This window comes from Pteropus medius, unplaced genomic scaffold (assembly GCF_902729225.1).
Source record: "Pteropus medius unplaced genomic scaffold, Ma_sr-lr_union100, whole genome shotgun sequence".
Taxonomy (NCBI): domain Eukaryota; kingdom Metazoa; phylum Chordata; class Mammalia; order Chiroptera; family Pteropodidae; genus Pteropus; species Pteropus medius.
Genome location: NW_024350325.1, coordinates 3,257,313 through 3,280,972, shown reverse-complemented (window position 1 = coordinate 3,280,972; position 23,660 = coordinate 3,257,313). Strand labels below are relative to the sequence as shown.

The following is a 23,660-nucleotide window of genomic DNA, read 5'->3' as shown; positions in this document are numbered from 1 at the left end:
TTTACTCAAGAGTTGAAAACTCGGTTTCATGCAAAAAAAAAAAACAAAACCCTTTTTATGGTTGTTTTGCATGAAAACTCGGTTTCATGCAAAAAAAAAAATCCTTTTTATAGTAGCTTTATTTATAATTACTAAAACTTGGAAGCAACCAAGACGTCCTTCGGTAAGTGAATGAATACATAAACTGTGATGTACTCAGACAATGGAATGTGATTTGGCACTAAAAATAAATAGGTTATCAAGCCATGAAAAGACAAGGTGAAAACTTAAATGCATATTATTAAGTGAAAGAAAGCAATCTGAAAAAGCTACATACTGTATGATTCCAACTGTATGACTTTCTCAAAGGTATGAGACAGTGGTTGCCAGAGGGGAGGGAGGATTTTTAGAGCCTTGAAACTATTCTGGATGATACTACAATGGTGGATACATGTCATTATACATTTGTCAAAATCTGTAGAATGTACAACACCAAGAATAGATGCTAATGTAAACTATGGACCTTAGGTGATGATGATGTTCAATGTAGGTTTACCAGCTGTAACAAATGCAACATGCTGGTCCTGGATGTCAATAGTGGCCGAGGTTGTACATATGTGGGAACAGAGGAGATATGGGAAATATATATACTTTTTACTCAATTTTGCGTGAACCTAAAATGTCTCTAAAATAGTTCCTTATTATTTAAAAAATATATGATACAAAAGGTTAAAGCACTGTTTATTTAATTCTTGTCAAAAATATTCTCCCACAATCATGGATAATAGCTCACAGCACTTGTATAGCTCTTTCCAGTTTAAAAAGTACATTTACATGCCTTCTTTAACTTAATCTTCACAATAAATTTTAAAAAGCAGATTTATTCTCATTTTGAAAATGAACAAACTAAAGCATAGAGTAGCATTTTTTTTTAATTTTGAGAAAATTTATCACTACTTGGAAATGAATGTTGTCAATACCAAGATTGAAGTTATTATATGCAGATTTGTAAAGTATGCCAATTTGAGAGTCATTAATTCTAGACTTTGTACTTCTGAAGAAGAGTCCACCATAATTAACCCTTATTTTAAAGATGATTCTAAAGCATAAAGCTCAGACATCTAGAAAGTAATAAATAGCATCCAATAAACGTATAAATAGAAAATAATCTCACATAATATTTTTATCACATTTGATCCTCTCAAGTCATGAAAAAGATAGGAAGACTATTTCTATACCCCTTTCTACAATAGGAAAATTAAAGCTAAGCTTATTTATCCAAGATTTACACCTAAGAAGTGGCAGAATCAGAACTCACTCACATTTTAGACAGAAGGTCTAAATTTCCACAAGCTGCTTTGAGTTCCAACTTAAAGAATGAGGAAAATATATGCACAGATTTCAAAGCTATTTTTATCACTCAAAGGATATTTAGCATTAGATGGTTAGAGTAGAAACAAAGCACAGAAGGTTTAGTGCCAAAGAATATAGGTCGTGAAGACAAATTTGTCATATTACTTAATATTTCTGGGTCTCTGTTTACTCATTTGTAAAATGAGGTAACTTGGGGTAGTAGTATTATTAAATATTGTAAAAGCACACGCAGTTAACATAATGGCTAGCATGTAGTAAGCACTCACAAATGTTACCACTTATTATAGTAGGCACTCAAATATTTGTTGATTAAATTAGCAATAAAAATACAGGGGGAAAAGCCTATGAAAAATTGATTCTAAACAACTTTAAAAAGAAAAGGGGTGGGGGGAGGTAGATGGGGGAAAAAACTAAAACCATTTCTTCAATAAAAAAAGAAATGGGAGCAGAACTACAGATATTTTAAATCTCATAGATCACAGACAATTTTTAAAGCTTAGGCTCCCTCTGATTTTTCTCATGTGGATTAGTACCAGAATTCAAATGTCCATCTGTCTTTTTGCATAAAACAATGATCAGAATCTCCTTTTTTTTCTCTGTAAGTTAGTTCTACCCTGTCTGGGATTTTCTTTTTTCTTTGTTCACTAGAAAAGCCTGAATTTAAACTTGGACTCTACTACTTATTATCTATATGTCCTTGGGCAAATTAATTAGCATAAATGAGAATAATAATATGCTTATCATAGGATGTTTTAGGATTAAATAAAATAATGTCTTTTAAATATCTGGCATAGACACTGGTACATTGAAACTTTAATCTTAGTTTCCTCTTTCTCCCCTAATATTTGAGACCAGAGAACAGTTTCCCTTATACATGTTTTTTTCTCAAATTCATATGAATCACGTGGAGTTTGTGAAAAAGATGAATTTCCAGGCAAAATTCCCTAAAGTTTGATGCAGTAAGTCTAATATAAGGCCAAGAAATTTTCATTTATATCAAGCCATTTAGGTGATTCTCATAAAGTATCATATTTTTAACTGTTAGCTTAAAATTTGATATATCACAAAAAATATAGTAAAAGAAACAACAAGCAAATTAACATGGTACATTAGAAAACATCTATTTAGAACAAAAAGTGGCAATGGTGATATAGAAGAATAAAAAAGACATAAGAAATATAGAAAATAGCAAAAAGGCAGGCATGAATATTATCTTATCAGTGATTACTACATTAAATCTAAATGAAATAAAACATTCCAATCAAAAATTATATATTGGCAAAATGGATTGTTTTTTCAATAAACAAATATTTATTGAATACCTGGCAGAATGGATTATTTTAAGTGATCCAATTACTGTCTATAAGAGACACATCTTAAATTTAAAAACACAAATGGGTTGAAAGTAAAAGGATGGAAAAAGGTATACCATTCAAACAATAATTAAAAGAGAGCTAGAGTAGCTATACTATCAGACACAATGCTTTTAAGACAATAATTATTGTTAGAAACCAAATAAGATATTTCATAAGGATAAAAAGAATCAATCTGTGAGAAAGACAGAATAATTATAAACATATATGCATACACCTAATAACAGAGCCCAAAATACATGAAGCAAAAACTGACAAAGTCAGAAATAGACAATTCAACAATAATAGCTAGAGACTTAAACCAAACCCTAAACCCCATAATCCCTCCTTCTTGTATTCAACATAAAAAGACTCAAGAAACTAATTGTCTCAAGCCAGATCTGAATCAGCTAGTCAAGCCATTTGCCTCAAGGTTGTCCCCATGTTTAAGTCCACAGTGTACCCTTTGTTGTTATGTGGTGAGTTGCATCATCTCATTCACATCATTACCAATCATACTTTTTAAAGGCTAAACTTTAAAGATTAAATATTTAAATAATATGTATTTAGAAACAAATACACTTTTAAAAAATTTTTAAGCAGCTTTCCACTCCCATCCAACAGCTATTTAGTAGCATCCATTGTCTCTTTAAGTTTTCTATTAACATTGTTCAGATTCAGGAACAGTTCTATGCTGTGGCGATATATAAAGTTCAGAAAATGATTGTGATTCATACACTGTATCTTCTCAAGCAGGTCACTGTTAGTTTCCAAATGACTTTCCTGGTGTCCCGACCACTTTCAACTTTCTATTTCTGTATGAAATTCTCAGCTATGAATTTCTATCTGAAAATTTATTCATCACTTCCAATGCTTTCTTTGAATTAAAAAAATCTTCAGGCTAATACAAATCCTTGATAGAAAGAAAAATTTGAGGACAGATTTAGTTGTTTAGGTAAATCTCTTTATTAACAGGTCAGTATTATACATTGTACAACATACGTTGTATTTTTTTATAATTTACCTTATATTTCTACCAGTTTTTCTTTGTCATGATTCTCTCTTTCTGAATGTCTTTCTTGATTGTCTGACCTCAATTTCTCAGCCTCTTTTGCTAGTTGTTTCTGCTCCTTACTTCTTAAATATTAGTACTTTCCTGAATTTCATCCTCGGCCCACTTTTCTTTTCGTCTCGCCTTTCATGACTAGGAAATCTAAGCCTCTCATGGAATCACAGACCCATAAGCCAGTGATTACTAAATCTCTATGCCTTTCCAAGAAACTTCTTCTATGTTCCAGTTTTTATTTCCACATTCCTACTGTGTAGTCCATTTGCATGTCCCACAGGCATCAATTCAACATCTCCCTAAAATACTCAAATCTAATCCCCTTGGTCACTTCCCAACAAATCTTCCTGTTTTATTCATTGCTTCAATTAATGTACCACTATTTACTCTGCACATAAGTCATCTTTGATCTTTCCTCTTCCTATTTCCTACACTTCATTTTCCCCCAAATACCATCAACTTTGTCCCCCAAATTTCTCAAACCACTTGTGATAGATTAAAAATGAATACAAATTAATTTGCCACTCCTCTCACCATAACTGGATTTGGTTTTGAGATTTGATTTGGCCAATTCTACATTAGCAAATGTGACATGAATTAGGGGTTTCATAAACATTTGTACCTGGGAGATTGTCCTCTTGGAATTCTGCCCTGAGACCACCATGATGTAAAGAAGTCAGTCTTGCCTCAAAGATTGAGAGGCCACGTAGAGGAGAGATTCCTTAGCCCACTGTCAGCACCAACAGCCAGATATATGAGTTTGTCCCTCTTGAACCACACAGGATTTCTAGTCATAACCTAATTATAACTATAGGAACGTGCCCCAGCAAGACCAGCAATGGAACCATCTATGGAATCATCTAGCCAATCTCTATATTGATGAGAAATAATAAATCATTATTTGTTGCTGTCACTCAGTTTGAGGTGGCTTGCTAGGCAACAACAGTTAATAGAAAAACCCTCTTTTCCTCTCTGTGTTGGTGACCCTACCTGAAGCTCACTAAGTCTCTTCTGTAGAAAGATAATTAATCTCCTTAATTCCTGTATTTCTTCTTCCAGTTTATCCAAAACCATCATATTTATTATTTACATATAATCATATCATTCCTATATTTAGAAACTTTCAATAAGTCCATTGCTGTGAATAACAAGCTCTTTAGTATCTTTAAACTTTAATGTCTTTCATACTCTATGCAACTTACTATTCCAGCCTTTTCTCACCATATCCACCTTCATGTACTCCTGTAAGATATTGTACGTGTTTATATTATAGTACTTATCACCTATTTATACAACACTTATATTTAAGCATTTGTTCCACCATCCACAGTAACCATAGGTGACCATAGTACCTGAAACACAATAGACATTAAATTACCGCTTGTTGTGTGAATGCTTTACCATGATCAGAAAACTTGGTTTTACTTTCTTTCATTTGAATTTCAATCTTGAAAACAAAACAGTTCTATGTCTATTTTATTGACGAGGAAACAGGTTTTAAAAAGTTATGAGCTCTGCTCAGGTCTCAGAGTGCTAGAGCCTTAAATATAACTGCAGCTATCTGATTCCTAGCAGAGTACACTTTGCCCTAATTAACTACTGCACGTCTTTGGAAACACTATATATTTGCATATTCTCAAAAAGAAAATTAAAATATTCCGCCAAAATCAGGCTCTCCGTGAGTGCTGTATAATTTTATATATTTATTTGATTGCATTATTAACATATAGTGAATTTCTTCCTTTTAATCGTATGAAATTGTAAGGTAAAAAATTTCTTAATTAAAGCTTCTTATTTTGGTCAGCTCTTAAATATCTCAATCCCCTCTGCCAATATCTTCAGGAAAAGCTTATCATTCCATAGAGTCTACCTGGTAAAAATCAACATATTTAATCTTTGTGTGTAATAGTTGGATGAATGCCAAGAGAATCAAAAAGGCAGGTCTCAGCAAGGGAGAAAATAGGCAAGTGTAGACGAGTGCAAGAGTAAAACACCCCTTCAGTACATGCAATAGAAAGTGTGTTCTATTGCGTAGCAAGTGAAAAGTTCTGATGGATTGAATAAGTCAATGACTGTGTTTCACACTTACCTGACTGTGACCTTGGACACAATTTTAATTTCTCTGTCTTGGGTAACTTGTCTGAAAAATAAAAGTAATTATGCCTCACAAGATTGTTGAAGGCTTAGCAGAAATAGTATACATAGAGCACATTGCACAATGTTTGGCATGTAGAAATAAAGCAATAAATTGTAATAATTATAATTATATTTGATAATAGAAATGTTTTTAAGTTAAATAGAGTAATTGCTCATGATCAGTACTGGAGTATTGAAAGACCCTAAAACAGAAGCTGTTTTGTTAAGAATGTGCCTGTCATTTGCATGGCCAACACCTCAGTCTAAGCTATTCCGACTGTCACCTAGACTAACACAATTGTCTTCTAACAATGTCTATCTTCTCACACTCTTAACAAAACAGCTTCAATTTTGGGGTCTTTCAACTCCAGTACTGATCATGAGCAACTTGTTAGAATGTTAGTGTTAGCATAAGTTAAGACTTAAAGGATGATATTGGCCAGAATGTGTAAAATGTTCATGGCTAACCCGATCATGTGGCAAGGTGTATGAGACCACCATAGTTGATTTGGAAAATTTCAATTCACTCCCTTAAGGAACTTGACCACTCAGATATCATTGAAAAAACTGAGATTCTATTAGCGCTGAGGAAATAGCAATGAGATAGCCAACCAATGTTGTCCACCACAGTTGTCTCTACATCTTTTCTCCACTTCAGCATCTTCCTTTTACTCTTCAGTCAACTCTAATCCAATATCTGTCCCTCTTGTTCTTGAAGTCTCCTCCTAAATTGACCATTGACTTCCATGTTCCCTATTCGACCCCTCAGTAACACATAACACAGTTGATTGCTCCCTCCTGGAAATGCTCTTTTCTTGGTTTATATGATACAAAACTTTACTAATTTTCTTATCTAACATCTCCTTCCCTCTCTGCAGATGATCCTTTATTTTCCGCTTGACCTGATGTGACTCAGAACTTTTATTTTGTTCTCACTACCCACCTATATGCCAATAACTCCTTGAATTATATCACTAACCCACACTACTAGACCTACATTTTGAATTGCTTACTTGACCCATTCACTTGATTATCTCACTGCATCACAAAATTAACATTTCCAGAACTAAAGTCTTGATTTTCTTCCAAGATAATTTCTCCTCTAGACTCACATTATTTCTGTAGACGATACCATCATCTTCCACTCATCCCCTAAAGATCATTTTGATATATCTCTCTCATCCCCACATTTAATATATTAGTAAGACTGATTCTACTCTCGGATTACCTTGAAATTATCCATTACTCTCCATTTGCATTGCCAACACCCCAGTCCAAGCTATTTCAAGTCTCACCTAGACTAATCCTATTGTTTTCTAACAATGTCTACCTTCTCACACTCTTACCTCAATCCAAAGCAATGTCCATATCGCAACCAATGTGATCTTTTAAAGATACAGATAAAACAGTGTCACTCTTCTATTTAAAATCCTTCTGTGACTTCTCACTGCATCAAATAAGACTCAGCTTAGTGTGGCCCACAAAGCCCTGCCATGTGGATGAGCATGTAGTCCATCCATGTCAGCCTCTTCAATCTCATCTCTGGTTCTACTTGTCCTCACTAGCTGTTCTCTGGTCATCTTAGCCTTTTAGTTTTTTTGAACATATCGTGATCTTTCCCAACTGCAAGGCCTTTTTCATGCTCTTCCCTAGATTGCTTGTATTGCTATCTATACACATCCTTCTTCCCACACACAAACTACACATTTTCCTTGTCTGTCTGAATCCTAGTCATCTTTCAAAAAGGCTTTTTATGATTATGTCAACTAAAGGAAATGTATCTATGTTTTCTTATAGTACCTTATTCTTTTTCTTTACAGCACATATCACAATCTGTAATTTTAAAATCTATTTTAATTTTAAAACAAAGTACAAATATGCAATTATTAAAATTTGTTTCACACTCTTGCTGTCTGGTAGAATTTAGGTGTAATTTAGAGTATTTGTTAATTTACTTACATGTATATATTTTTTACTAGCTACTTGGAACCCATCTCTCATTGTAGGGACTACTATATGGAAATACACACACACACACACACACACACACACGCACACACACAAGTATGCAGAAATTTCTTTATATCTCAGGAAACTAACGACATTCTAAAATGTGTGCACATAACTGTGAGATTCTAACTGCCATTTTAATCCGACAAAATTCAGTCCTTGCTAAAAGTTATTTCATTCTTGCACGATATTAGACCCCCCCAAAAAAAGAAATATAACTTCATTGACATCCAGTGTCAAGTTTCTCAATAATGAATAAAAATATCTGATCCAATGAAATTTAGTTTATCTCAATAAGTTTTTACCAATAAAATACCTGTATGTTTTTCATGGATCTCTGACTTGTCCTAGATTTTAATTTATTAGAATGCATCAATTGCTCTATGTCATTTATTTTAAGGGAAATATCAGTAACATTATGTCTTTAACATCTCAAATAGGAAATCCCCATTAGTGTAATAAATAATGTATTTGTCAGAGAATTGGCAAGCCATCTTAATCAGAAAACTTCCTGGCTGACAATCACACAAAACTGAGACCACAAGCATATCTTAAATGTTTCAGCACTTGGATTTTCCTAAATACTTCTTTTAAGTTCTTTCTGAACAACTTGCACAAAGATCAAAACATACTAATTTCATCATTACTGTCCAAAATCATAAAAGAGACTTATAAAAGTATATGGATACATTTACTAACTTATAAACAACAAAATGCTTCATGTCTTTATTGAAAAAAGTCAATAAGATAAAAGATTTCCCTCATTTATAAAATGGAGAGATTGAACTAGGTGATAGCTAAGATAATTTTAAATTCTAAAAATTCTAATTTTTATACTCTTAGACTAAATAAATAGTACGTATTTTCCTCTTCTCATAAATAAAGGTAATAGTATCTATGTTTCACCATTTCTATATTTTTACCTTTATTTATGTGTAGTGTATTGAAATCGTATACTGGAGATCTGGGCTCAGTCTTGTCTCTCTGAGAAGTAGAAATACAAAAGAATAATTCATTACCACTTCTTAACTTTAATAAACAGCCTTCACTATTTCTTTCTGTATCCCCCTCTTTTATTAAACTCTCTCACACACACACCTGAACACACACACAACACCACTATCATCATTAGGATGTCCATTATAGATATAACCATTTTTAATCTATTGAGAGCAATAGAGAACTGTTGCTCAAGAACCACAGAGTAGAAAAAACCTTTCCTAAAATCCATTTCAGGTGCCTTCTCTGACAGCACAGGCAGAGCTGCCACACTGTGAAGGCATTTTGCTCAGATCCTTGCTCACAGCCCTTGGAAATGGTGCTAAAAAAGTAATAGAGTTAAAATCAAATCAAATCAAAGATACCCTTAAGCAAGCAACAGATTCCAGGACTGCCTGTCAGGTCCGTGCTGCACCCTACCACTTGAGCCCTTTTGTATTAGAGATATCAGTGATGGGAAAAGACATTGTATGGAATTTGTGGAAAGTCCCAGTGGGAAAATCACAGTATAGGCCCTGGGATACTGGAGCAAGGTCATACAATTTGTAATAGAGAATATATGTCTTTTGAAAGGCAACTCAGCATGATTCTGAGCCATTGTACAAATTGAAAATCTGACTATGGAATACCAAGTGACCATATGGCTAAAATTTCTCATCATGAGCCTGACTCAACAACTCAACTCAGACTCTCGTCATTTACCATTGTTGTACTGACACCTCTTCCTCAGCTTACTCCCATGGCCCAGAGGGACATCTCTGAGGAATTACTGATAAAGGATGAAAATGCCCAAGCTTGATTTACGGATGGGTCAGCTCAACATGTGGCTGCAAGCCACTACAGCTTAAATCAGAGAAAATCCTCCTAATAGACAGTGTTTGGGACAGTGCATCTGGTCTCTACTTTGTGTGATACAGAAGTGGCCTGAGATTAGAACATATAAGGACTTATGAATAGTCTGGCTAGTCGATCAAAATCCTAGAAGAAAAAAGGTTGAAAGATGAAAGACAAAGATGTCTGACAGATAGAAATATGGATAGATGACAGATAGATATAGATAGATGATGAAAGATAGATAGATAATAGATGATAGATAGATAGATAGATAGATAGATAGATAGATAGATAGATAGATAGGTAGATAGATAGATAGGAGTGAATATAAAGTGCGAAGATCTTTGGATTAAAAATTAACACCAATCCAAGGGCCCCCACCGTGGAAGAGGCACTGATCAACCAAGTAGATAGACTGGCTCAGCCAGTTGATGACAGCCAGCTGTCATTGGCCAGTCCAATGCTGGAACAGTGGCCATATTAAAAAGCAACAATGATGACAAAGATAGACGTTAGGCATCAGCCCAGCAGTATGGGCTCCCATTTTCCATAATGAATCTAGCCACTGCTTTCTCTAAATATCTTACCTGCCAGCAACAAAGACCAGTACTGAGCCCATGATATGGCACACTTCCTCAAGGAGACTATCGGTCTACTTGGCGGCACCTTGTTTACCCTGGGACCTTTCTACCCAGAAAAGTCCTGTGATTTATTCAGATAGGAATAGACATTCTGGGTATGAATTGCCTTTCCTGCCCTAGTGTCTTAGCCATCATCACTATTCCAAGGGTTTGTTCTACCTGCATAGTATCCCAATACAGCAGAGTAGGCATAAGAGTAAGTTCATGACAAAGGGATATAGCAATCATATCACATTCATGAAAATGTGAATCTGAGCAATGATGGTTAGACAGTTATGGACATGGAGATTTATTGTCTACATACCTCTACAAGAAAGAATTTATTTCCCTAAATGTCCAGGTACTGCCAGCCCCTTCAGAAATTGCCTCTGCTGCAGAGAACCCTACTTCCTATGGAGGCCCACATCCAGCAACTTATCTGAGAATGAGTAAAAAGTTACAGCCAACTCATCTCAGTGAATTAGGATCATTTTAGCACCAGAGTTCAATCAAGATGACCAAGTCTTATATCACATCTGCATGACACCTCAGATTCTTCTGCTCAATCTTATTTCCTTGCCTTTTCTTCCATAGTTGTTGATCCCAAGGGCATTGCCTAATAAACATCTGTCATCTAAGCTCCATTTATATGCAGTTCCTAGAGCAGTCAAATTCATTAAAAAAGAAAGTAGAATAGTAGTTGCCAGGGGCTGGGAGGAAAGAGGAATGGGGAGTTAGTGTTTGATCGGTCAGAGTTTCAGTTGGAAAAGATGAAAAAGTTCTGGAGAGAAAAGATGGTGGTGGTTGCACCACAACATAAATGTACTTAATTTTTAAATGATCTTAAAAGGTAAATTTTATGTTACGTATATTTTACCATAATAATAATAATAAAAGAGAGGTAGTGAATACAATATATGAAGAGAAAAATTGCAAATTTCTTTGAAATTAAGCTTTGTTTGTCTGGGTGGGGAAAGCGTGGAAAACAAGATGAGCAAATTCGCAAGGAGTGATGGAACAACCCAGGCCACGGAAAACTGATGAGCGAGGGATCCAGGAAGTTAGAAAGAAGAACTTATAATAGCTATTATCCTGACCAATAGGATAGGTGAACCCAACAATCCAGATGATTTTTTTCATGCTGAAATGCAAACAAATGGGCATCTTAGGTCTCTCCTAAAAGGTTATGTTTCTACCTCTGAAAAGATTTCCAAGGAAAGATTTGGGTTTAGATTGGGCCTGCTGTCTGCACAACTGTTTCCCTGTGGGCTAAGACAAAGGGTCATTAGATTTTGGGATAATATTCCCCAGTTTATAAGAAGAACACAGCAAGTTGCTAAGATTCAGAGGAGATCAATAGGACACAAGAATCAGCTGAATTTGCAGGCTCTGTAGCCATAGCAACAACCTTGGCAAACCCTCCACACAGATAGCAACAAGCCACTTCAAAATCACTGGGAGCCAAGCCAAGAGAGGGAACACTGAGACAAGGACTTCATAAATCTTAAGGATAAACTCCCTGCGCATGAAAAACAAAGAACTTCCAAAGCATTTCCTTTGATTTCTTCTGATCTCTCTCTTAATTTAAGAAGCCTGGCCCTAAAGTCTAGAGATCAGGCCCAGTCTTTCAAAGGAAAGGACAAATTGCCCCAAAGTCCTTAATATACAGGTCCATTAAAACATTAGATCTGCCTGGAGAGACTCTAAACCATGTGACCTGTTTTAAACAAAGGATAATATTCAAGAATCTCAGGGGCTTTTAGATATAGGATCAAAAATAACAGTAATTCTGGGAAACTTGAATATAAGGAGAGACTATTGAAGAATATGGAGGAGAAAGTAGCTGAGGTTGCTGGGTTGTGATAACCACTGGACACAGAGGACCAAAGAAGCTTTCCTGTGATAGCATCTCCTTTCCCTGAGTTTTTGATTGCAAAGGATTTATTGCAATTCTAGGGATGGAAAGGGCCTTCAAAAAGTTGAAGAGTAGAACCCCAATAACTGGGCATGCCAAAGGAGAGCCTCTAGAACAACCAAAATTATTAATATAAAATTGTACCAAGGTGCAGTAGGAGGCTACCATATTACATAATGGAGGTGTTGAAGAAACTGACAATAACCCCATATGCCACTTCCCCCTGTAACTCCTTGGTTTGAGAAGAACATTAAATCAATCTTTTATTAATCTGTAGTCACTAATGTAGTAAATACATTCTTTTAGATCCATGTTAATATTGATCACCAATGTGGTTTTTCTTCATTTGGTCAGAATTGCACCTTTATTGCCCTACTATAGGTTTAAATTTGCTAGCACTAGTAGAAATAGGAATTATTTTATTCTGAAGACTATTAAACCATTTTTACTATTATTTTCTACATTTATAAAATCAAGAGGTTTTGAGCTGAAACATCACATACACATTCTCATGTAGCTTTATTAAAGTTATATGTTGAACTCCCTACCCTCACCCCACACATCATCATTAATTTATTTATGAGAGGATGAACAAATAGGAATAATACCAGACAGCATTAAAGCAATTTGAAGTGTGGTCCAAGGTCTGGCAGCATCAAGCATCATCTGGGACATTGTTAGACATGCAAAAATTTCATCTCCCTCACTACCCTCTGTTCTATAGTTTAACAGAGCCATCCTTTGACAAGTTCCCCCAGGTAATTTTGTGGGTACTTTAAAATTTGAGAAACACTGCTCTAGACAAGTATTTATCAAAGGGTAGTCTCCAAACCAACCATATCAATATTACCTGGGAACCTATTAAAAATAAAAATTTTTAGACCCCACCCCAGACCTATACATTAGGAACTCTGGAGCTGGAGCTAGCAATTTGTGTTTTACTACACTGTGTAGGCTGGGAACTGGTGGTAGTGGGAGCTGCTACCATTATCGTTTCCACATCCCCAATGATGATTGCTACATCTAAGATGGTGACATTGACAACTAAGTGGCAGAGGCAAATAAACTTCTGAAAGGTATTTAAGAAACTACAGGACTTGTATTTGTGTAGCATTCTAAACTCATCTATGTTACTCTCCCAATTGATTACTAAGCTGCAGCCACAAAGCTCTTTCTCACCTTAGGTACTCCAAACTCAGTTTCCTCTTTTTGTAAGGCTCTTTTCCTCCTCTTAGCTTGACTGGATCTTTCTTACTTATCCTTTAGGGCCCATCAGAAATGTCACCTCTTTAGTGAAGCCTTCTCTGACACATCCTATCAAAATTTGTTCTTTTTTTCTTGTGTCTGAACCTTGTTTTCCTCATAGAACACATCACAATTCACAATTATGGTATTTGTTAGTTAATCTGTTTGCTATCTGTTCCCCCTACTATACATTAAGCTCCATGATGCAGGGCCCACTTCTGTCTTGATCATCACATTGTCCTTAATGCCTAACAGTATCTTCTGTATACTAGGCTTTAATTAACATTTATTGAATAAGTAACTAAATAGGAGATATAATGGAAAAGATGCCAAACTCAGATAGGTATTACCATTATTAGTGGTAGTGGCACAAAAGACTAATTCTTTCTGTGATCATAGTGGGCACAGGAAATGGTCTTTGCATACTGAATCAAGAAAATAAGTAAGCATAAGTTGCCTATAACATTTGATAATTTTCAAAATTAGAAGTTATCTAAGTACCAAAGGTTTTCTCTAGGGAACTTAAAATTTTGTCATTTTAAAATTATGTTACGTAAGAAGAATGAATAACTTCTACCCAAAAAGAAATGAAACCAACGCATAAAATAAAAATGTTTAATTCCCTTTTGAATGTGTGCTGAATTCAATACAAATTGATAAAGCATTTTTCTAGGCCAACGGAACCAATGTTATATTTAGAAGGCAATTGACTGCAAAAAAAAATTATCTATTCTATACTTTATTTTTAAAAAGAAATTCAAGATCTTATTCTATGTTTAACGTGTTGCAATAATGATGTCTTCTTTACAGCCTAAGACACCACAACAAAGAAATGGCACAATAAATTTTTGTTGTGTTTTTCTCTTTGTAATATCTTCATATACCAGTAAAAAATAAACTCTTTAATAAATAAATATATATAATAAATATTTGCAAATCGAAAATGTATAAATAGGTCCATCCTTTAAAAAAATGTTTCGTCTTGGTGCAGCATGTTTCATAGTCCACATTTCACCCAGGTTTTTTACATACAATGCTATAACTTGCAAAATCCTTCAAGGTCCTCAAAATGTTTGTAGCAATAATCTTGGCCAACTATGTCAATCCATTTCTTCAACATGAAGTATCTATTTTTAATGTAACTTTTAAAGTAAACATAATCCAGAGAGGTGAGACACCAGCAGCAAACTAGGTGGGGTTTAACAGTTTCAGCTTCAACCTACTAGCAAGGACTGAGCCAGTATACCTACGGGAACTTATCCACTTATAAAGAGAGATCTTGATCTAGATGAAGTCAAATATTTTTGTTTCTTTGTTTTCAATATTCTTTCCAAATCCAGTTTCCTATTGGAAAATTAACTTCATAATGTTCTGAATAGTTTCCTGGGTTGTTATTTTACGATGAGAACTGTAATAAGAAAGAATAATTGTATTTTGGTTCTTCGGTAAAGACACTATCACACTTCAACTGTATATCAGTATGTCCTTATACAATTCAGGAACTCTTTCTGGATCCACTGGTCTAGGCAGAAAATGTGTAAATTTCTGATGTCTTTTAGACTTAGCACCATCTCTTGGAGTTCCATCTTTGTTAAGTGCCACAAAATACCTGCGGCCTGTGTCTCCATGTTTATATATGTTGGATGAATAAGTATTATACCAGTTCTCTTCAAATTGCTCCCTAAAGATGCATTCAGAAGTCAGTTTCTCCTAAAAGAGAGAAGATAATTACCATTAAAAACATAGCTTTGAGAGAATTTTCTTAGAAAAATCTTACCCCTATATTTTCTATTCCTTTGCCTATATCCTTTCAGGGATATAAATGCCAATTAATGTCAATTCTCTATTTTATTTTCAAATACTTTAAAAATACTTTGAACTTTCTCATGCTCTATTTTATCTCCTTCCTACTACCATCATCACCAAACAGGACTGTAATTTATCTTGTCCCATCATTAGATTTTAAAGTTCTACATAGCAAATCTCTACTGTATCTTAAAGCATTTCAAGATCTTACTAACATCTAAATTCCTAATTCAAGGTCATTACTTCAAATCATGTATCTTCACTTTATGAATTAATTGTTGGATGACACATTCTCCATAATTAACTTTGATCTGGATGTTACTATTAGGTAAAATTAGTAAAAGTCAAGTAATTTCCTGTCTTTTCAACATGGACTGCATATTATCTTAAGAGATAGACGACAGTTGATTTTTTAATCCAACACAAATATGAAGAAGAAAGATTATGTACATATTTTTACCTTTTAATTGTAATTCTAGTTCTATGATTACTATACATGTGTTATTCTTCTTTCTTCTGAGCTGACAGAAAGCCTGGAAAGGGCATGGTTTGCCCTTACAAAACAGATATTAAGTGAAATACCACTTACTAAATACTATAACCAGTTTTTCTTAGTGTATATTGAAATTTTAACTGTATATTGTGCTTTCAGAGATTTTAAGAAAAAGAAGATACCAGACAGTGTCATCTGGTAAATTGTAATAAGTAAATTCTCTTTGCAAATAGTTACAGCTACTTTGACTCTAAGAAGAGATTTTATATGAGAGGATGGGCAGAAAAGTGGCACAGGTTTACATGTCACTAATTTTCTTAAGATTATATAACTCATTGTGAACAAATTAAAAATGTTAGCAGTGAAAGAAGAGAAAAATCTATATTGTACTTTAAACTGAGTTTTATATTTTCTTGTTACTTTAATTCTTGGGTTCTAAAAAATATTTCTCATATTAATGAAATATTAACCTGAAAAGTTTACATTAAGCCCCATTTTTAAAACATTTATAGTTGACCCACAAATGGGCACTTATTCTCAGTGGTAAGATAAAAATTACCCAACTCAACTGTGAATGAGCTCGTGGCTATTATAATTAACAAGACTGCAGATATGGTCGAACTAGTGGGGTTACCCATTATCTGTTGTATCTTGCAGTATCCTAAGATTTCATTCACTCATTTCATATATATAGAGGTCAGCAAGTAAGTGATATATACTTAGCTATAGGAGATGATAACGGGTAGAGAAAATTTACATTAAATAAATATAAAGGTACAAAGAATCTAACATAGCAGGAAGAACAGGAAGAAAATGCTCTCATTTTTTTCTTTCTCTGCTGAGAATGATCAAAACATGGAGAAAAGCAGAAAGAATCAAGATAATAAACAGGAAGAACTAGTGAGCTAAAAGCAATAAGATATTAGGGTTTAGAAAATAAAACTGAGTTACTATACTATTACCCAGACACATGGAAACTTAACAAGATATAATTTTTAATTTGCACATAAGTATATTTTATATATTTCCTTTGACATTACTAGTAGTAATATCTACACTATTAGTAGATATTTTACTTACAAACTGGACAGTCATTATTTTATGAATTATGTAATTTTTAAAAAATACATACTGATCCATAGAGTTCTCCTTTGTCATTCATTCCAAGGTAAAGACCACTGTCCACACCTCTAATACTGACCAGTCCCACTGCCACACTGATGAATTCCAGGATACCTGAATTTATAAACAAAATAATGATTTATGTTTATTAATGAACATATGACTAATGAAAATCTTCCAAACAGTAGTAGACCAATACTGCTAAATACAATGATGTACATAAAAGTCATGTGTAAATTGAAAAGTGCTGTACAATGTCTTATGATGATGATCCTTTCATTTTATAGATGGAAAAAAAAAACTACAAAGAAAAAAATGCTCATCATGGTATAATGTTAAGGGTGTAAAACCTTAAACCAGACTGACCTGGGTTTTAATTCCAGTTCAGTAACTTACTGACTTTTCAGACTATGCAAGTCATTTATCTTCTTTGAACTTCAATTTCCTCATATGCAAAATGGATGAAATGCCTCCCTACAGGAGAGAGGTAAGGACTAACAACACATTTAGGCATTCAACACATGAAAGCTATTATTATATTAAATTAGTATAAAATAGAGGTGTTCTCAGTTCTCCGTGGTTACATTAGTTAATTATAACCATGTTCTATTAATTATAATATTGGATTTTTTTCTTTTTTTGCTTACTGTGAATCAAGTCAATCTTTTTTCTAGAAGCAGTCAGCATATCTTATATGGTATGTTAGTATTTTCTAGTTTATAAAAGGCTTCCATTTATATTTTCTACCTGGTCTTCAAGATATCCTCTTAGAATCCTCTAAGATAGGTATGGAAGATGTTCTCCCCATTTATGCATAAAGATACTGCTGCTCAAAGAGGTTTGTTGATTTGCCTAAGACGTAAAGTTTGTAATTAATAGATCCGATACTTGAACTCACATCTTCTGAGCCCTAATTCAACTTTTCTGCTTCAGGACACTATTAGTTGAAAACAATACAGTAGTTTCAAAACTTTATAGATTAGATAATATACTATTTTCTGTCACATGATTCTTAAAAATAAATTTTATAGTTCAAAGAAATGAAAGAACTTTATAATTCATTAAATGTGATAGTCAAATACCAAGAATTTAGTATGCAGGACAATTTTTCTAACAATAGCTTTTTAGAATTATTTTCATTCATTGGTAGGTAAACTAATATTGAAAATTCTCTACTTAATACACTAAAACACCATAGTGAAAAATAAAACAACTAAATGCTTACTTCTGTATCACTCTTTTTCTCTGTATACACAGTAACCTTTGGACTAATGTCTTTGTCTTATTCTTCCCCTTAGACTCTGCTGAAAAAGTCTATAGACATACTTTCTATATTTGGAACTTCCTTCCTCAATAGCTTTCTACCTTTACCCCTTCACCCCCTCTTAAGCTCTACAAACAGTATAAATGTGCACCATTTAGCCTGATTCTTGCTTTTAAGTCATTTCTTGATTTATTGTGCAAGTTCCTGTTTGGACACGTGATGCTCCCAAGGCCAAGAGAAAGTACCAAATCTGGCTATTTGCTTATATGGAGGGCTCTATTCTGTCCAGAGCCTAATTCATTCTTTGGCAGAAACATAGATTCTTAAACTCTAAATGTAGATTCTTAACAGCTCAAATGAGCTCTTTCAAACTATTAAAAGATCATGTAGAACACTAGAGCTATCAAGGATTATACAGCAACAATGCACTACTAAATAGTCTGTAAGTAGCTTTTCAAAGAGTCAGTATTTCAATTGAGAGCCTGAGGCAGAGAGAAGATAAGATACAGCAGGAAGACACAAAGGCCATAGGATAGCCATTATAATGAAGAATATAGAGGGAGTAAACAGCAATTAAATTTACTGTCAAGCTCATTACTGAGTGATTCCTATTAAAAATAAAAATATCAAGCCAAGACATGATTAGTAGAAGAAGATATATTAATGAAATTTCATCCAGAGTATACTTACAAATGTATAATTACTTGAAGTTGTATTGAATGTTAAATTTAAACTGAAAAGGGCACTATAGCTCACAAGTAACTTAATTCTCTTTAAGTATCTGATTTACATTAAGATGCTATTGTCTTTCAAAGAACAGGAACTGATTAACTGATTAGGATGTGTAATAGAACCAGTTTTCAAGTACAATAAAATATGTTTTGTTTCCATATAGACCAATTATATACCAGATTTATAAAGTATCTGTTTTTCTTGCAAAACTAAAACTACCTATACTTTAATTCCCATCTTAAGATAATGCTATCTTGTTAAAAATATGTAGTTGTAGAAAGACAAAAAATTATATATATTCTTAGAATAATTATATTCAATAGTTTCAACTTTATTAAACAACATTTGAAACTTTATACATAACCAGGCACAAATAATTTTGCAATGGTTCATAGGGTTGATGGGGAAAAGGTTATATATTTTTGTGTTCTTAAAGATTTTAGCCACACTTTTTAATTCTTATCCTTTTTCTCCTCCAGGAAATAGTATACCACATAGTAATTTGTAATCATTTGATTCTCAAATGAGATTTGACAAGTCTTTTTTATTTATAATATGAGGCGGCAACTAAGCTAATTCCTTCACAAAGAGTAGACATGAAAAACTTTCCTTAAGAGGTAATCACAGATTTTAGATAGATTTTCTAATGCCCAGTGTCCCATAAAAAGACTTGGAGGTACTTTGTCTTTCTGGTATCATTTTCAAAGCCAGCCTTTTTAAAAATCATAATAAACAGGTGAGTCAACCCACAATGCAACCACATCAGACAAATCTATGGAGAATAGGGGAGAATAAAGGAAAAGCCTTTAAAGAAATATGTTTGATCTCAGGCTAAACTTTTTTTTAAATAATGATTCTATGTTTATGTATTAAGTAGTCTTACTACTGTACTACTGTGCAGAGAAACTCTATTATAAATATAGAGCTGCTCAGATAGGAAATTATTTTAACCTTACTAGGACACTTTTGTCTATTGATGTGGTTTTGAAATTTTAAAATCCAGGATTCTAATATTTTTATTTAATTATGGCCAAATTAGTATGAATTATCAAACATGTTATTTACTTTAACATCTAAAATAGCCAATTTTAAGCTTTTTCAAAATTATTTTTTGATGACAGAAATGAGTTTAAAAGAAAAATAGCAAAATAATTTCATAATTAATAATTGAAACACTAGAAAAAGAAGGCAAATAGAGAAGCATATAAGGTTATACATGCTAAACATAAACTTTTTTTGTCACCGCTTCTTTGTAGTCATTTTTGATGTCTTAGCTATCAAAGGCCACTAGGATGCACTGCAAGGTACTGTGTAATCTGTTTATTCCTTTAGGCTACGAGACTAATCTGGGTTATCTTCCCTTTGTGGGACAGTAAATATTTTGTTCTGTACGTAGCTTCCCACAATACAGTGACAAACCAGCACAAAATCAGTTTAAGTCATATTTTTGCAATTACTAAATAATTATACAAAATTTTCGCAAAAAAAAAATGTTCTAGTAAGATGGTAAATCTGATATGCAACATTCATTTCTTAAGGAATGGACTTAAATATCAACTTAAGGAATATGATCTAGTCTACAAATATTTACTAATCTCTTCCCATAGGGTCAGTCTTATAAAGAGACACAAAGTAAAAGAAGCTATTCTTGTCCTTGAAGAGATAACAGTTGAGTAAAATTACAAATGTCTTAAAAGCAGAATTTTCAATGTGACACTGTGTATCACAGGGGGAAGTCTGACTATTACCCAAGCTTAATTTCTACCTGCTCTACTTGTAGGTCTTATCACATTTGTGTCCATTTCTAAATCTTTCTGGTAGCTGGAGGATTTTTCTGTCATGAATCAAGTGCAGTAGTTCTTAAAGGCAAGAGAACTGAGCCACCTGGTGTCAGCAAAGTTCTTTAAAATCAAAATCTTAGCCTTGTCAATTTAGAAACCACTTTCGAAAAGTGACCCCAAGGTTGGCCATTAGGTCCTGACACTCTTGACTCATAGTCATTGGGAATTTGGAAGAGATCAGTGGAAGCCGCAAACATATGGGTTTTTAAAAAGTTAATTTTCTAAGCCTTTGAGTGCTACCAAATGACCACCACATGCTCATTTCTACATTTAGAGTGACAAATGCCCCTCAGCCCAAGATTTACATTTCTTCGAAGTTTTGATGAGTACTCCAAGCCAAATAAAAAGGAATGAGAGTAGAAGAACAAGGGGATGAGGACAAGATAAGAGAGGGCCATTCCAAGATGAGATTCTCAAAGAATTCCACAGAGCTGAGGAGGCAAAAGGAAACCTGACACTGTTGGGCCCTTTCACATTGCTGCTGACAAGTAAATGGGATCTTAAAAAACAAAACGAAAAAAAAAAAAACGATGAATCTCTCCAATGATGTCCCAAGTATGATGATAAAAATTCTCTGAGAGTGCTAGGCAATTAACTCTGATTTAAAAAACAGACAAACAAACCCGCAATGAGGGAAAGATCCTGGGATGTCAGATTCAGAAAGCATCTTAAAGAGACCATTTAATTTACCCCTATTATTGTACAGACAAGAAAACGAAGGCTCAGACTGGTGGGGGCACTTGTTAGTCACATAGCTAGTTAGGCAATAATTAACAGCACAGAGACCTTATGATTTCCAATCTAGTATCTTAACAATCTGCCTTAACAATCATTCGCTTGTTTCTTTCCTTTAACCCTTTCTGCTCCCAGTCGCTGCTGGAGGTATTCTGAAACCTGTCCCTATGTGTTCCCACCCATATCTTCTTTCGCTTCCCATTTCCTCTTACGTGCGGTTAATATCAAGATCTTTCCTTTCGGGTTTCACAATTTTCTAAAGAGGAGCTTGTTTGAAGAACTGGGCATGCTCAGTAGCCAGGTACAATTTTTTTTCCCCTTTACCAAAATAGAACTTTAAGAGTGCAGAGAACTGCCACCAGGTGAGCCTGAGAGTAGCGACGGTGCCCATGGAAAGTTAATCTGTTACCTCTTCAAGTGAACATTTACAGTTCTCTAGGTGAACACGTAAATGCTCGTATCCCAAACAACAGCAAGCTTCTGAGCAATAGCCCTGAAAACGTAATCTACTGCACAACTGCAGGGCGAAATGCTTCCTGTTATTAATTTTTGTGGAAGGTACTGGGGGGAAATGTGAGGGGAAGTAGGAGGAAGTAATATGGGGATTTAAGAAACAACAGCAACAACAACAACAAAAAACCTGCCTGCGAGGTAATGAGTGCAAGAAAGATCCCAGGCAGCAGGAAGGGCGGGGCAGCAAGGTGTGTTGGGAGCCCCCATCCGTTCTCCTCCCGCCCCCGCGTCCAGAGCAGCAGGCCTAGACTAGGTTACAGGAAAAAGTCCTCCCAGTCCCTGCACTGGTCCGCCCTTCAACCCGGGCCCGCACCTAGCACTGGAAGGGTCGCAGGAACTCTAGCCCCGCGCTGCCCTGTCTCCTTGCGCAGGCGAGTTGGCAGGCGCACGCGGTGGAGAAGAGGGGCCAGAGGCGGGGAGAGGGGGGAGGAGAGAGCTGGGGTACGGGTACGTACCGAAGAGACTGTGGTCCTGCCGGGTGCCTTGCACGCTGCCGTCCGGCAGGATCTGCAGGTGGAAGCCGGTGCGGCAGTAGAGCTGCCGGCGGCGCAGGATGCCGTGCAGGTGCGCCAGCTCCGCAGCCCCGGGCCCGCCGCGGGTGCCCCTCTCCGCCGCGCCTAGGCGCTCGCCCAGCAGCGGTGGCCGCTCCCCGGCAGGAGGCAGCAGGAAGTGCGAGCCCACCTGCTGGCCCAAGCCCTCCAGGCCACCCAGGAAGCCCCCGACTTCAGCTAACGGAGCCATGGAGGGGCCAGAGGGAGAGGCGGATCCGGAAAACAAAAGACCCCCTAATGAAAAAAGTGTGGCGGGGATGGGGAGGTGAATGGAGAAAAATTACAGCGAAACAAGCACAAAAAGTTAAGACCCGGTTACTCCTGTGAGGTCGCTGAATGGACTTTGCACTGAGATAGCAGGGAAGCTTTCACTGTCTTGGAGCGGTCTTCTTTCCTTGAGTAGATGGGAGCTGGCTGCTGGCTTTGCAGAAACATCTATAGCTGCTGCTGCCAATACTGGGGCTGGGGCTGGGCTGGGGGCTGGGGCTCCAACTCCGCAAACTGATCAGATCAGAGTCCTGTGTACATATACACCTAGTATATATACGGGTCCTCTTGACATATGCTAATCAAGTCCTTTCATGAGCGCTGGGGAGGTTCTGTTTGAAATCCTAAACCGGCCTCCTGTCCACACGTTTTTGCTCTTCGGAAGTGACCAAAAGGAGCCCTGGACGATTCTCTATCCGTGCAGTCGCAAAAATCATTCCCACACTTGGCCAAAGCTAGCCAGCAACTTCGGGGAGGTGCAGTCAAGGCCCCTTTTTGGGGCTGTCTTTGGAACAACCGTGATCCTGTTCGGCTGCTGCTGTGCAACCGCCTTTGATGTGAGAGCTCCTTTGCAGTGATAGATGGCTGCTAAAGCGAGCCCAGCTTGGCAGGTATATAGAAGAAGAAGAGGGGAGGAAGGGAAGACGGGGGGCGGGGGATGGGTAGGAGAGGAAAAGGAGAGAAGAGGAGAATTGGACTCCTTGGGAGTTGCTGAGAGCCTGCAGTGGACAGGTGCAAAGAAAGGTAAGGGAGAGAAAAGGAAAAAGGGCGTTACCTGAGGCTTAGACCTGCCCAGACACACATGA

General features: G+C 35.7%; 1 protein-coding gene across 1 annotated transcript; it reads right to left on the bottom strand.

The window, feature by feature from the left end:
• Positions 1-14,487: 14,487 nt before the first annotated feature.
• Positions 14,488-23,002, bottom strand: FGF20 (fibroblast growth factor 20). Its single transcript, XM_039839323.1, has 3 exons — positions 22,492-23,002; positions 16,962-17,065; positions 14,488-15,240 (listed from the first exon to the last, which is right to left on the bottom strand). The coding sequence occupies exons 1-3, from the start codon at positions 22,775-22,777 to the stop codon at positions 14,995-14,997; spliced, it is 636 nt and encodes a 211-aa protein (XP_039695257.1). The 5' UTR covers positions 22,778-23,002; the 3' UTR covers positions 14,488-14,994.
• Between the last annotated feature and the right edge of the window lie 658 nt (positions 23,003-23,660).

Coding starts and splice junctions, on each gene's coding strand:
- FGF20 (XM_039839323.1), bottom strand. CDS start 22,777: ATGGCTCCGTTAGCTGAAGTCGGGGGCTTCCTGGGTGGCCTGGAGGGC. Junction 17,066..22,491: donor GCAGGACCACAGTCTCTTCG/GTACGTACCCGT, acceptor TTATAAATTCAG/GTATCCTGGAATTCATCAGT. Junction 15,241..16,961: donor AAGGAGAACTCTATGGATCA/GTATGTATTTTT, acceptor TCTCTCTTTTAG/GAGAAACTGACTTCTGAATG.